The 10,300-nt window shown below is 46.6% G+C and overlaps 2 protein-coding genes across 2 annotated transcripts in view; both read left to right on the top strand.

Annotated features, from left to right (window-relative positions):
• Positions 1–4,028, top strand: part of LOC104125737 (acidic mammalian chitinase) — a 4,966-nt gene extending 938 nt beyond the window's left edge. The window contains exons 3-11 of the mRNA XM_009638220.1: positions 839–1,042; positions 1,433–1,489; positions 1,595–1,760; positions 1,870–1,994; positions 2,468–2,591; positions 2,716–2,901; positions 3,048–3,167; positions 3,267–3,408; positions 3,769–4,028. Coding sequence (XP_009636515.1) covers positions 839–1,042; positions 1,433–1,489; positions 1,595–1,760; positions 1,870–1,994; positions 2,468–2,591; positions 2,716–2,901; positions 3,048–3,167; positions 3,267–3,408; positions 3,769–4,028 — 1,384 coding nt within the window. The remainder of the gene's footprint in view (positions 1–838; positions 1,043–1,432; positions 1,490–1,594; positions 1,761–1,869; positions 1,995–2,467; positions 2,592–2,715; positions 2,902–3,047; positions 3,168–3,266; positions 3,409–3,768) is intronic.
• A 572-nt stretch (positions 4,029–4,600) lies between these two features.
• Positions 4,601–7,103, top strand: PIFO (primary cilia formation). The gene is made up of 6 exons (XM_009638267.1): positions 4,601–4,619; positions 4,975–5,117; positions 5,451–5,552; positions 6,098–6,231; positions 6,506–6,632; positions 7,035–7,103. The coding sequence occupies exons 1-6, from the start codon at positions 4,601–4,603 to the stop codon at positions 7,101–7,103; spliced, it is 594 nt and encodes a 197-aa protein (XP_009636562.1).
• Positions 7,104–10,300: the final 3,197 nt, after the last annotated feature.

Raw genomic sequence — 10,300 nt, 5'->3', positions numbered from 1 at the left:
GAACGCCCAGATAGGTACGTGCTTTCTACCCCAAAACCAACTCTACCAAAACCTTCTCAGTTTTGGCACATACAGACAACTGGAACAGACTTACTAGCTAATTCTTTTACTAGCCATGGGGGAGGAAGGAGAGGCAGGCAGGCACACAGCGATGGTGCCTCCAAAGGCAAAATCTTGATGAAGCGCGGCATGCTCAATTTAAAGTGCAAATATGTGGCTTGCTTTCACACAAGCTTCCTCATAGCAGCCCCTTCCTGCTCAGCTTGAATGAAGCTTGGGCGCAGGCACTAGCTTGGTCTTTGCAGAAGCTTTCTCAGGCAGGTCAAACAGGCAGCACAGCAAACATGCAAAGAGCCTTCCACATTCCAGGCACTTCACCAAAGCTCCCTTCTGCCTCTGTTCTTCCTTATGTGGCAGCAAAGGAGAAAGATTTGGTTTGGGGAAGAGACCCAGCACTCAGAACCACCCTGATTCATGAATTTAAGGGTGCAAGAGGACCCTAGACTGACACATCTACTGAAACAAAGTAGGAAGGAAAGAAATCCATTATTATCCTTGGAGAGCCAGTTCCCAGAGGGATAACCAACCCTACTTCACTTCCGCTGAACTCCTTACCCTGCAAGGAAACATTGCCCAATCTTTTCTGATTAGATGTGCTTTATGTACTTACTTACTCCTACGTGCAGCCTAGGGCACCATTCCCTTTCCTGTGTGACTTGAAGGATGGTTATAGGAAGTAACATGGCCTCATGCAGCTGGGTACCTGGTCCTTCTGCATTTCAGAGACATGTCCTCTCTGCTCTTTTCTCTTCCGACTGCATCTCCTCTATTTCTCTGCAGGCACTGCCTATGTGCTGTCATGTTACTTCACCAACTGGGCCCAATATAGGCCCGGCCTTGGAAAATTCATGCCAGACAATATCGACCCATGCCTGTGTGACCATCTGATCTACGCCTTTGCTGGGATGTCCAACAATAAGATCACAACTTACGAATGGAACGACGAGACCCTTTACAAATCCTTCAATGCCTTGAAGAACCAGTACGTACCAAGAGCAAAGGGCATCACTTGTTTTCCCTCTCAGTTCCTGCCCTGTTATTCAGCATCTGTCCTCTGCACAAGGGCAGTGCAGTCCATGGTTGAGGGATGCCAAAAAGAAGAGGCAGAAAGTAACAGGGCAGAAAAGGAAGGGGAGGGCAGGGCAGGGCAGGATGCCAGCACCGGTCCTTTGAGGATGGTGAGAGCAATTCAGTGTGCTCCAGACAAGCTCTTCGGGTTTCACACCAAGAAATCACAGCCTAAAAAGACAGCTACACCAAACATTTTCAAGAAAAGCAAAAGCACTGTGCTTTATATTGGTCTGCTGTGTAATGTTAGAAATTGGTAAGGCTGAACCATTCCTTGCAGTGAAATATGTTCCTCCCTTTGCAGGAATGGAAAACTGAAGACCCTCCTGGCAATTGGAGGATGGAATTTTGGGACAGCCAAGTAAGTTCAAACCATCTCCTTCCCATAATGGCACCCTGGAAAGGGAGGGAGGGGGGAGAAGAGGCACCAACCAAACCCCAATTCTGTCCTGCTCTGCTTCCCTAGGTTCTCCACAATGGTTTCCACTCCCGAGAATCGCCAGACCTTCATCAATTCCGTCATCAGCTTCCTGCGCCAGAATCAATTTGATGGGCTGGACATTGACTGGGAATACCCTGGGTCCAGGGGCAGCCCACCCCAGGACAAGACTCTCTTTACTGTCCTGGTTAAGGTAGGCTGAAACAAAAGGTCTTGGTTAAGCCCCCTGCTCTGCACAGCTCTGGCTGTGAAACCTCAGCCCAGAGAGTCCATGGTGAGAGCTGTTTCTTGGAATTCCTCAGGAAATGCTGGCAGCCTTTGAGCAGGAAGCCCAACAGGTCAACAAGCCTCGTCTCATGATCACCGCAGCTGTTGCTGCAGGACTTTCCAACATTCAGGCTGGCTACCAGATTGCTGAGCTTGGAAAGTGAGTAACAAACCCTCAGGTATTATTTCTGTTAATTAAGTGGTTTTCCTTCAAGCAGTTAAGGGAAACTCTGCCATTATCTGGCAGAAGCCAAACTCATTGCAGTTGGGGTCCCCACTCTTTTGTGTAAAGCAAGAATGCTAGGAGAGTGGTGCTTGTTTGGTTGGAAAGGGGACACCTCAGAAAGCAAAGTGTAACAACAAGCTGCTCAAAGTCATTGGGGAGCGTCTCTCAGTTCCCAGAACACCAGTGCAATTCCCACTCTGCCTTGACCTCTGCCTCCCTCCACTGGAGGAGAGAATTGACTCCAACTCTTACGAGGCCAGCTCTGGAGAAGTCTTGAAGAACCCAGATTTGCAAAAAGTGGAAACATGGCCAGGGATGTGGTGGGGTAAACGGCCAGCACTAAAGGAACAACCAGGTCTGGGTGACTGAGCAGGCCAGGAGATAGACACAAGCAATGTTCTCCACAGGTACTTGGACTACTTCCATGTGATGACTTATGACTTCCATACCTCTGGGGAAGGGTTCACTGGGGAGAATAGCCCTCTATACGAAGGCCCAGCTGACACTGGTGACTTCATCTACTTCAATGTCGTAAGTATATTTTCCAGTGAATCACAGACGATTATCATGATACCAGTGATCAGAAGTTTAAAGAGTCATCCTCCTGCCTCCAGATCCTGGCACAGACTTTAAAACTGTGGTGTTTTTTTTACAGGATTATGCTATGAACTATTGGAAGAGCAATGGTGCTCCAGCTGAGAAGCTCCTTGTTGGATTCCCAACCTATGGGCATAACTTCAACCTCCAAAACCCATCTAACACTGCTGTTGGGGCACCAACATCAGGACCTGGGCCAGCTGGACCTTACACAAGGCAGGCTGGATTCTTGGCTTACTACGAGGTATGTCTGCTCCTACACACCCAGGCCCCCAAGAACACAAACACCCTTCAAACTACCTAGAAAGGAATTTTTAATCCATGGAATATGCCAACTGCCCTTTTTATAGGACACTTGCTAACTTTTCCCTTTCTCCCCTTTTTTCCTAGATCTGCACATTCCTCAACTCTGGAGCCACCCAGGCTTGGGATGCCCCCCAGGATGTGCCCTATGCTTACGAAGGCAGCGAATGGGTTGGCTATGACAACATCAAGAGCTTCAACATCAAGGTATGGTGGGATGTGTGGCTGTGCTAATAAAAAGGCAGGAGGCCTTCTGCAGTAGCAGGTGCCCAGACTAATTGGGATTTCTCCCCTAACACCGAACAGGTTGACTGGCTGAAGAAGAACAATTTTGGAGGTGCTATGGTTTGGGCCCTTGATATGGATGACTTCACTGGCACTTTCTGCAAGGAAGGCAAATATCCCCTGATCACCACCCTGAAGAACAGTCTTGGTCTGCAGAGTGGCGGTGAGTAGCTTGAATAGCATGTGCTTCTTGAAGATGACTCCCTAGCTCGCTGCTGATGCAGGGCTTCAGAGACCCTGTGAACCTTTATCTCTGGAGCCTTGGTGGATAAAGACTTTCTGTGGAAGTCACAGTTAAAGATTGCCCTGGAAAGATCCCTTCAATCTACATCCCCTGAGATAAAAGAAGGAGATTGTAACTTGGATCTGGGTCAAGATGTTTCAAAGGCCTGGTGTGAACCCAGCCAGCCTTTGGGGGACCACACTTTAATAGCTGACCCCACCACCTATGGGCCTGTGGAGGGAGGGGATGGCTGAGAGACTGTCAACACAAAAATAAGCCCTTTTCCTGCTTTTATTTCAGACTGTGTGCCTCCAGCTCAGCCCAATCCTCCAATCACTGAAGCTCCTAACCAAGGAAGCGGAAGTGGGAGCGGGGGCTCAGGTGGCAATCCTGGTGGCTCTGGTGGGAGTGGTTTCTGTGCTGGCAAGGCCAACGGCATCTATGCAGATCCAACCAACAAGAGCAACTTCTACAACTGCCTTAATGGTGAAACCTTCGTGGAGAGCTGCCAGAGCAGCCTCGTCTTTGATACCAGCTGCTCTTGCTGCAACTGGCCATGAAGATACCAATGCTATTACAGCAAGCAGACCCCTCTGATCTAATTGCATGGAATAAGAATGATTAAATAAAGTGTTCTGCAAAAGCAACAGTCCTTGCTGTTTCAATTCATCTCACTCTTAATCTTTTGATGCTCCCTGATTCTCTCATGATACTTACACTTGTGCTCAGGGAAGGGCCTGAATGCACAAGCTGGATTTAATAGCGGTATGGCATTTTCCAGGGGTTTTTGCTGCCTTACCATGACAGACAGGCACAGGGAAAAAGACAGATAACAGACCAGCGCAGATCAGACTGTGCCACGAGAGAGATCACAGAGATGGGTCCTGACAGCACAACCTATAGGCTGCTTCTCCCAAGACCTCTCCTCAACTGACTTACAGTGTGTAAACGGCAGCTCCTCAGAGTAAGAGCCAGCGCAGCACAATCCACAGGGATGTTATTAATCCTATTAATCCTCCTCTTTTCCCTGCACCCTTCAGGCACTGTCACTGCCAGCTTTCCCTCCAGCATCCCCTTCTCCGTGTCCATAGCAACTGGAGTATACACACACCCTGACGTCAGGCAGGGCAGCATGGAGTGGGAGCTGAGAGGTGAGCCCTGCGAGGTGCGTGGGGGGGCTGTGGGCACAAGAGCTTTCCTTCTCATCCAGCTCCCTGGTGGCATTGGGCTTCCCCAGCAACCTTGCCCACAACCAGGCTTCTAGGCTACTCTTTGCTCAGGCTGGGGAAAAAGAAGCCTTTGTGGCAGGAGGCAACAGGCATCCGAAGGGTAGACCACTCACAGATATCCAACGTCAGGGGAAATTCCCATCTGGGAGATAAGGGGGTGGTTGGCCTCAGGCAGACAGCAGCAGACACTTAAAAAGGAAAAAAAAAAAAAGCGGCAAGTGGTCACCTCTGCATGGGTTTATCACATTGGTGGCATTTCCCTCTCCTGGTCTCACAGATGTGCAGAAGCGGATCTCATTTGGGTCATGTCAAGAGAGGAAAATATTCCCTCTCCACCATGCCCCAGACAGACTGGGAATCCAGCTGATAGCCATCAGGGGAGACCCTTCGCTTGGGCCAGGCTGTTACCTGAGTCAAGAGGTAAGTTATTCAGTTTTTGTGCTCAGAGCTTTTCCTTCACAGAAGACACACAGTACAGGAGCAATAGGACTGTGGCCCGCTGGACAGAGAGTCCCCCACACCTGCCCTGCAAAACCATTGTACAAGGTCTCCATATATACCTAGAAAAATAATTTCCCCTCCCCTTCCAAACGCACCAGTCCTCAAAGCTCCAGCTGCCCTAGTGCGCTCCATTAGTGAGAAATTAGAGGAATTAATAGGAATAACGTCTGCTGCTCACGTACTTCTGCCCCTCCCCTGATGCAAATAGTGTTTTAAAAATGTCAGTAAGACACTTCTGCTTTTGAAACGCAGAGAAGCAGCAGCCTCAGATACTCTTTGGAAAGCAAACCACTGAGCAAGAAAGGCTATGTGATAGGAGCGAGAACAGCCCAGCGTTTCATACCAGAGCCAAAGGTAAGAAAAACACACTTCAAAGCAGCAGAGCTGCAGCTTTGCAAGAATTTGTGGGCTGTTCCCAACATAGACTATCAGTTTCAATCACATTTGCTGGGGCTGCCTCAACTTTATACGGTAGCTACAGCTCTCTGTACACATAGTCTAGTGGGAGGTGTTGAGCTTAGAGACCGATGACTGATCATATGAGCTCTGGCAACAACACCACATGCATTTGTAAATACACATTCCTTTGTATCACATACACACACATGTAAATGTACATTTTAGGTAAAATCAAGGAGGGAATTCAGCTATGCTACCTGAACAAACACACTATTGTTTTCTGGCCCAACTTCTTAGAATAACAATATTAGGAGAGACATCACAGGATATAGTGGGTAAGGAGTGCATCATTGACTTGTTCTGATTTTTTTTTACGCTATCAGAGTAGCCAAAGCATGCATTGAACAGCAGGTCTGTAATGCCCAGCTGTCTGCTGATCAGAGTATGTAGGAATGGTTTGCAGAACAAAATCTTCCATATAGAAATTTTCTCTCTTGCAGACTGTGACTCCCAGCCCAGCAACATACCAGTCATTCTGGAAGAAAGATAGAAAATGCCAGCCTGCCTATGCTCCATTTTCCATTAAGACACCACGATTCTCAGATAAGCCTTCAGATAAAGAATTTTTCCCTGGGTAACGTAACTCATTTTCTTACACTTTTAATAATAAGCAGAAGTACTAGCAGAGAGAAATACTGAGACACAAATGGGAGATAGGTAACTGAGTTCCTAGTAATGCTTTTTTATCTTCAGAAAGCTCCCCTGTTTTAGCCTTTAACTTAGCATGATGACTAGAATACCACAACTTGCATTTGTCCCATTGATCAAGGTAGGGCTGATAAATCCCGGTATTGCAAACATCATACACCAGCTCCAGAAATGAGGTATTTTGTACCTGTTTTCTTTAGACCTGGAACTTATGAAGCAGACAAGCAATTACACAAAAAAATCACTTGGCCAATGAAGTTTGGGTCTCCAGACTGGTCTTTAGTGCCGATGCCAGCAAAGAGGATGCTAAAAATGGAGGTACAGAAGGTAAGGACAGGGACAAGGGGGTGTTATTCCTGGCTCAATGCTTCTGACAAAGGAAATCATATGATTACTTCAACACATTTGCACTATGTTTTGTCATCCTTTCCGCACTGGCCTGCTGGGTATGTGTCTCTACGAGCCTGGGGCACAAGATATAAAGCGATTTTCTATCTGAAAATGCTGGTTTGCAAAACCAGTTACAGTCCTTCAAAAAAAACTTCTATTAAGTTTCCATTCTCAAAGTGAGAGAACAAAAGCACAGACTTCCCCATGTAGCTCTGCTGAAAAGAAAACCTTTCTGATTTAAAACATAGGTTAAGGTTCTCGACACCATCTCAGTTCTTCCTGCGCTTTTCTGAAACAACTGTCATTGCTAATTTCTAACAGGTAGTAGTTGTCTTTTAGCTGACCATAGACAGAGAATTCAGGAAACACCGGGACCGAGTGGCCTACCTGAGTTTATACTACAGCTGAGAAGCCGGGGATGCTGCCACACGTCTTCCCCTTCCAAGCGGAGCAGCTCAGGCCTCGCCTCTGCTTCCTACCCACTCGTGGAGACATTAATCTGTGCTATCCAGCCTTTGCAAATAAAACCATTTCAAAAAAGGCATTTCTTGCCACTAGTTGTGCTTACCTGGTATTGTGCCGGGTGTCTGCTGCCTCTGCGGGTGTTCGGGTGCCACTGGGTCCTGTGCGCAGCACCCCTCGGCCCTGCTTCCCTCAGCCCTTTGGCCCAGGCAGGGCTGGCAGCCATTTTCTCTGGGTCGCCATGGAAACACCTCACCTCACCGCCCTCCCTGACATGGCTTCCCTTGACACAGGGGGCTTTCCCCCCCAAAATCCAGCCCTGACTCACACCAGAGAAGAGCCAAATTAATGCAGCTAGAGGGCAGCTCGGCTGCTGCCCAGTCTCCACAGCACTGGGGGCGAACACCATCATCTTCTCCTCAGCTGCCACCTGCCTTCCCCAGCCTTCTCACCACCATCTCCTCATCTCCAACAGACGCTCTGGGCTGGACCCAGGGGTTCACCCACAACCTGAAGAGAGCTGAGAAACATGGGGTCGTACGTGGCACAGCCACTGGTACTGCACTGCCCTCAGGTATGTTGAGAGAGAGTATAATGGCTTTATGCACAGTCAGCAACTATATTAAAGTAGAACACAGCAAAGGAAAAGAGGCTGTGCTGGGACAGGTTAGAGCAGATGGCCTGGAAGATGTACATTTGCATTACTAGCTTTCTCCCTACTGACATGAGGACAATATTCTCAAGCAAGGAGCAAGAAACATGCTGCTAATTAAGAATCTGGCCACGAAAATAAATTTAGTCTGAAAGGTGCTGATACTCATCATCAGTTGTTTCTGTAATGTACAACTCGGACCCTAGGGATTTCTGTAAATGTCTACAAACCTTCACACACAGACTTAATCTGTCTGATCACAAGCTTGATTCAATCTCAGGGGAAAACTAAGAGCAGGCAACATTCATTCTCAGTGTAACTACCAGTCACGATGCAGGCTTTCAAAATTTCTGGGTCTGTTTAGCTGTTTCTATAGCAAATTTCACCTGTATCCCAATTTCAGCTATAAAACCCAAATGCATTCCTCCAGTTTCCCACTTTCAGTCTTCGAGTGCTCTCACATAGGCACAACAACAGCTGCTCACAACCTGTCTTTTCTAGGCACGTTGGCCCCTTGCCTTCCAACCACAAGAGACCGCTTTGTAGCTGCAGCTGTCAAAAAGGGATGTACTTGCTGATTCGCAGTTGCCCTCTTCGGTGCAATCTTTTGAGAAGGAGGGGATATGGCTCACTGGAATTGTACTGTCCTAAGACCTGAGTTTTATGGCTATTTAAGGCTTCACGTTTGTATTCATGGTTGATATTGCACACTTCACCTCCATCTCTCTTAGTTTTCTAATCAGAAGAAAAATAGACGTGTAAGGGAAGATGTAAAAGAAAGTAAGCAGTACCTATGATTCTGCAGTCCTTCTCAATTGCATGTTCTACCTGTGATTGGAGAAACCTTCTACTAAAGCCTTTGCAAAACTGATGGTATTTCTAAAGGTACTTTGTCCTCACTGAACCAAAGTTTTTGTTGGTGAATTCCCAACCTTCTCAGCTATCATGTGTTGCTGTGGAGAAAGGAAGAGATGCAGAGGGAAGGACAAGACTTCCTACTGCTGTAGACCTCACTGAACACACACTCAGGCTCCATTCAGGTGCTTTTCCACTCCTGAAACTTTAATGACTCAGTCAGCTTTGCTTGTAGGACATAAAATTTCTTTTATTATGAACATAAAAATTACTATTTACATTCTACATTCTTCCCCTACCCAGCGAGGGATTTTCTCATTACCAAAAATGCTTAATCCAAGTAAAAAAAGATATAAATTTTTTATATATACATACATACACAATGTCTCTGTACATTTGTTATTCTGAACAACCAAGGCACCAGAAGTGACAATGGCACATGCAGGACTTTTTTGCTAGAGATGTCACTTCAAATTGTTTGGCAGGAACACCTCCGTTCTCACTGAAGCAATTACTCCTTTTTATCTTCCTCCTCCCCGGGGTGACAGGGGAAGAGGGAGGCCTTAACTAAACAGAGGTGAACATGTACACACATAACTCTGATCTCCCCGGTGACTTGCATTCAGCTACTACTCTAGGAAACCATGACCTGCCTGGCAGTCTGCAGCAGCCAGTCTTTGCTGCCTCTTCCCACCACATTTTTACCCAGAAGAGATGCTTGGGAGACTGGACCAAACTACAGGAGGCTTTTGCCAAAGAAATTTAACCCATATTTTGCCTAAGTAAAGGCTGAATGAAAATTAAAGCAAAGCTCTCCAGAACAGCTAACAATTACAGTACTCCCATCACCAGTCATTTTCACTGCTGAAATAAGGTCTTCTGCTCTGGGGAAATAAAGGGGAGGGGGAAAGAGCAACTTCCGTTGATAAAAGCTTGTGTTTGAGAATGGACAAAATAAAAAAGTGCGATCAATAGTATGGCCTTGCGGACTGCAATCAATACAGCTTTATTCCATATTCCAAGTTTTTCAGCACAGCGTCTTTCAAAACAGCTGGTGAAGGCGTGAACTCTCAGAGGAGTTGTGCTATGTTGAAACTAACAATAGAACTGAAAAATAGCCTGAAGCAGCTGTTAAATCTTGCCATTCATACTGCTAAAAAATAATCTCAAAGCAGAACAGGGTAAACACCACACTTAGCACTTTTAAGTTAGAAGTGCAGCTGCAGTCAGGAAAGTGAGAATAAAATGCCATCTTAGCTCTGTATTTACACTTCACGCTCTTACCAACACATCAGACGCCTTCAGTTTATAAACAGAAAGTCTGTTTGCTTTTACCTGCCAAGAATCCAAAGAAAGAAACCTCTCTGGGATTTTTCTGTCTCTGTTAATACATGCTCCTTAGATTATAAGGCCAGGCAAGGTTGATTGCAGAAGTTTCTTTTCTAGCCTGCCAGCCAGCCACAAACGAATTATGCCTTTGTATTCTGTAAAGCCTGCTGGGAAGCACCAAGCAGCAAGAACCTTTGTGTCCCTCATCTCTTCAGAGAGTAAATCCTGCCAACAGTGAGAACAAACCAAAGTAAACGAGACAATTCCCATCTGTAACCCAGTGGCCTTCAACGCTTTTAAGGCAATT

Source organism: Egretta garzetta, unplaced genomic scaffold (assembly GCF_000687185.1).
Source record: "Egretta garzetta isolate BGI_Z169 unplaced genomic scaffold, ASM68718v1 scaffold105, whole genome shotgun sequence".
Classification (NCBI taxonomy): domain Eukaryota; kingdom Metazoa; phylum Chordata; class Aves; order Pelecaniformes; family Ardeidae; genus Egretta; species Egretta garzetta.
This window is presented reverse-complemented; position numbering and strand designations above follow the sequence as displayed.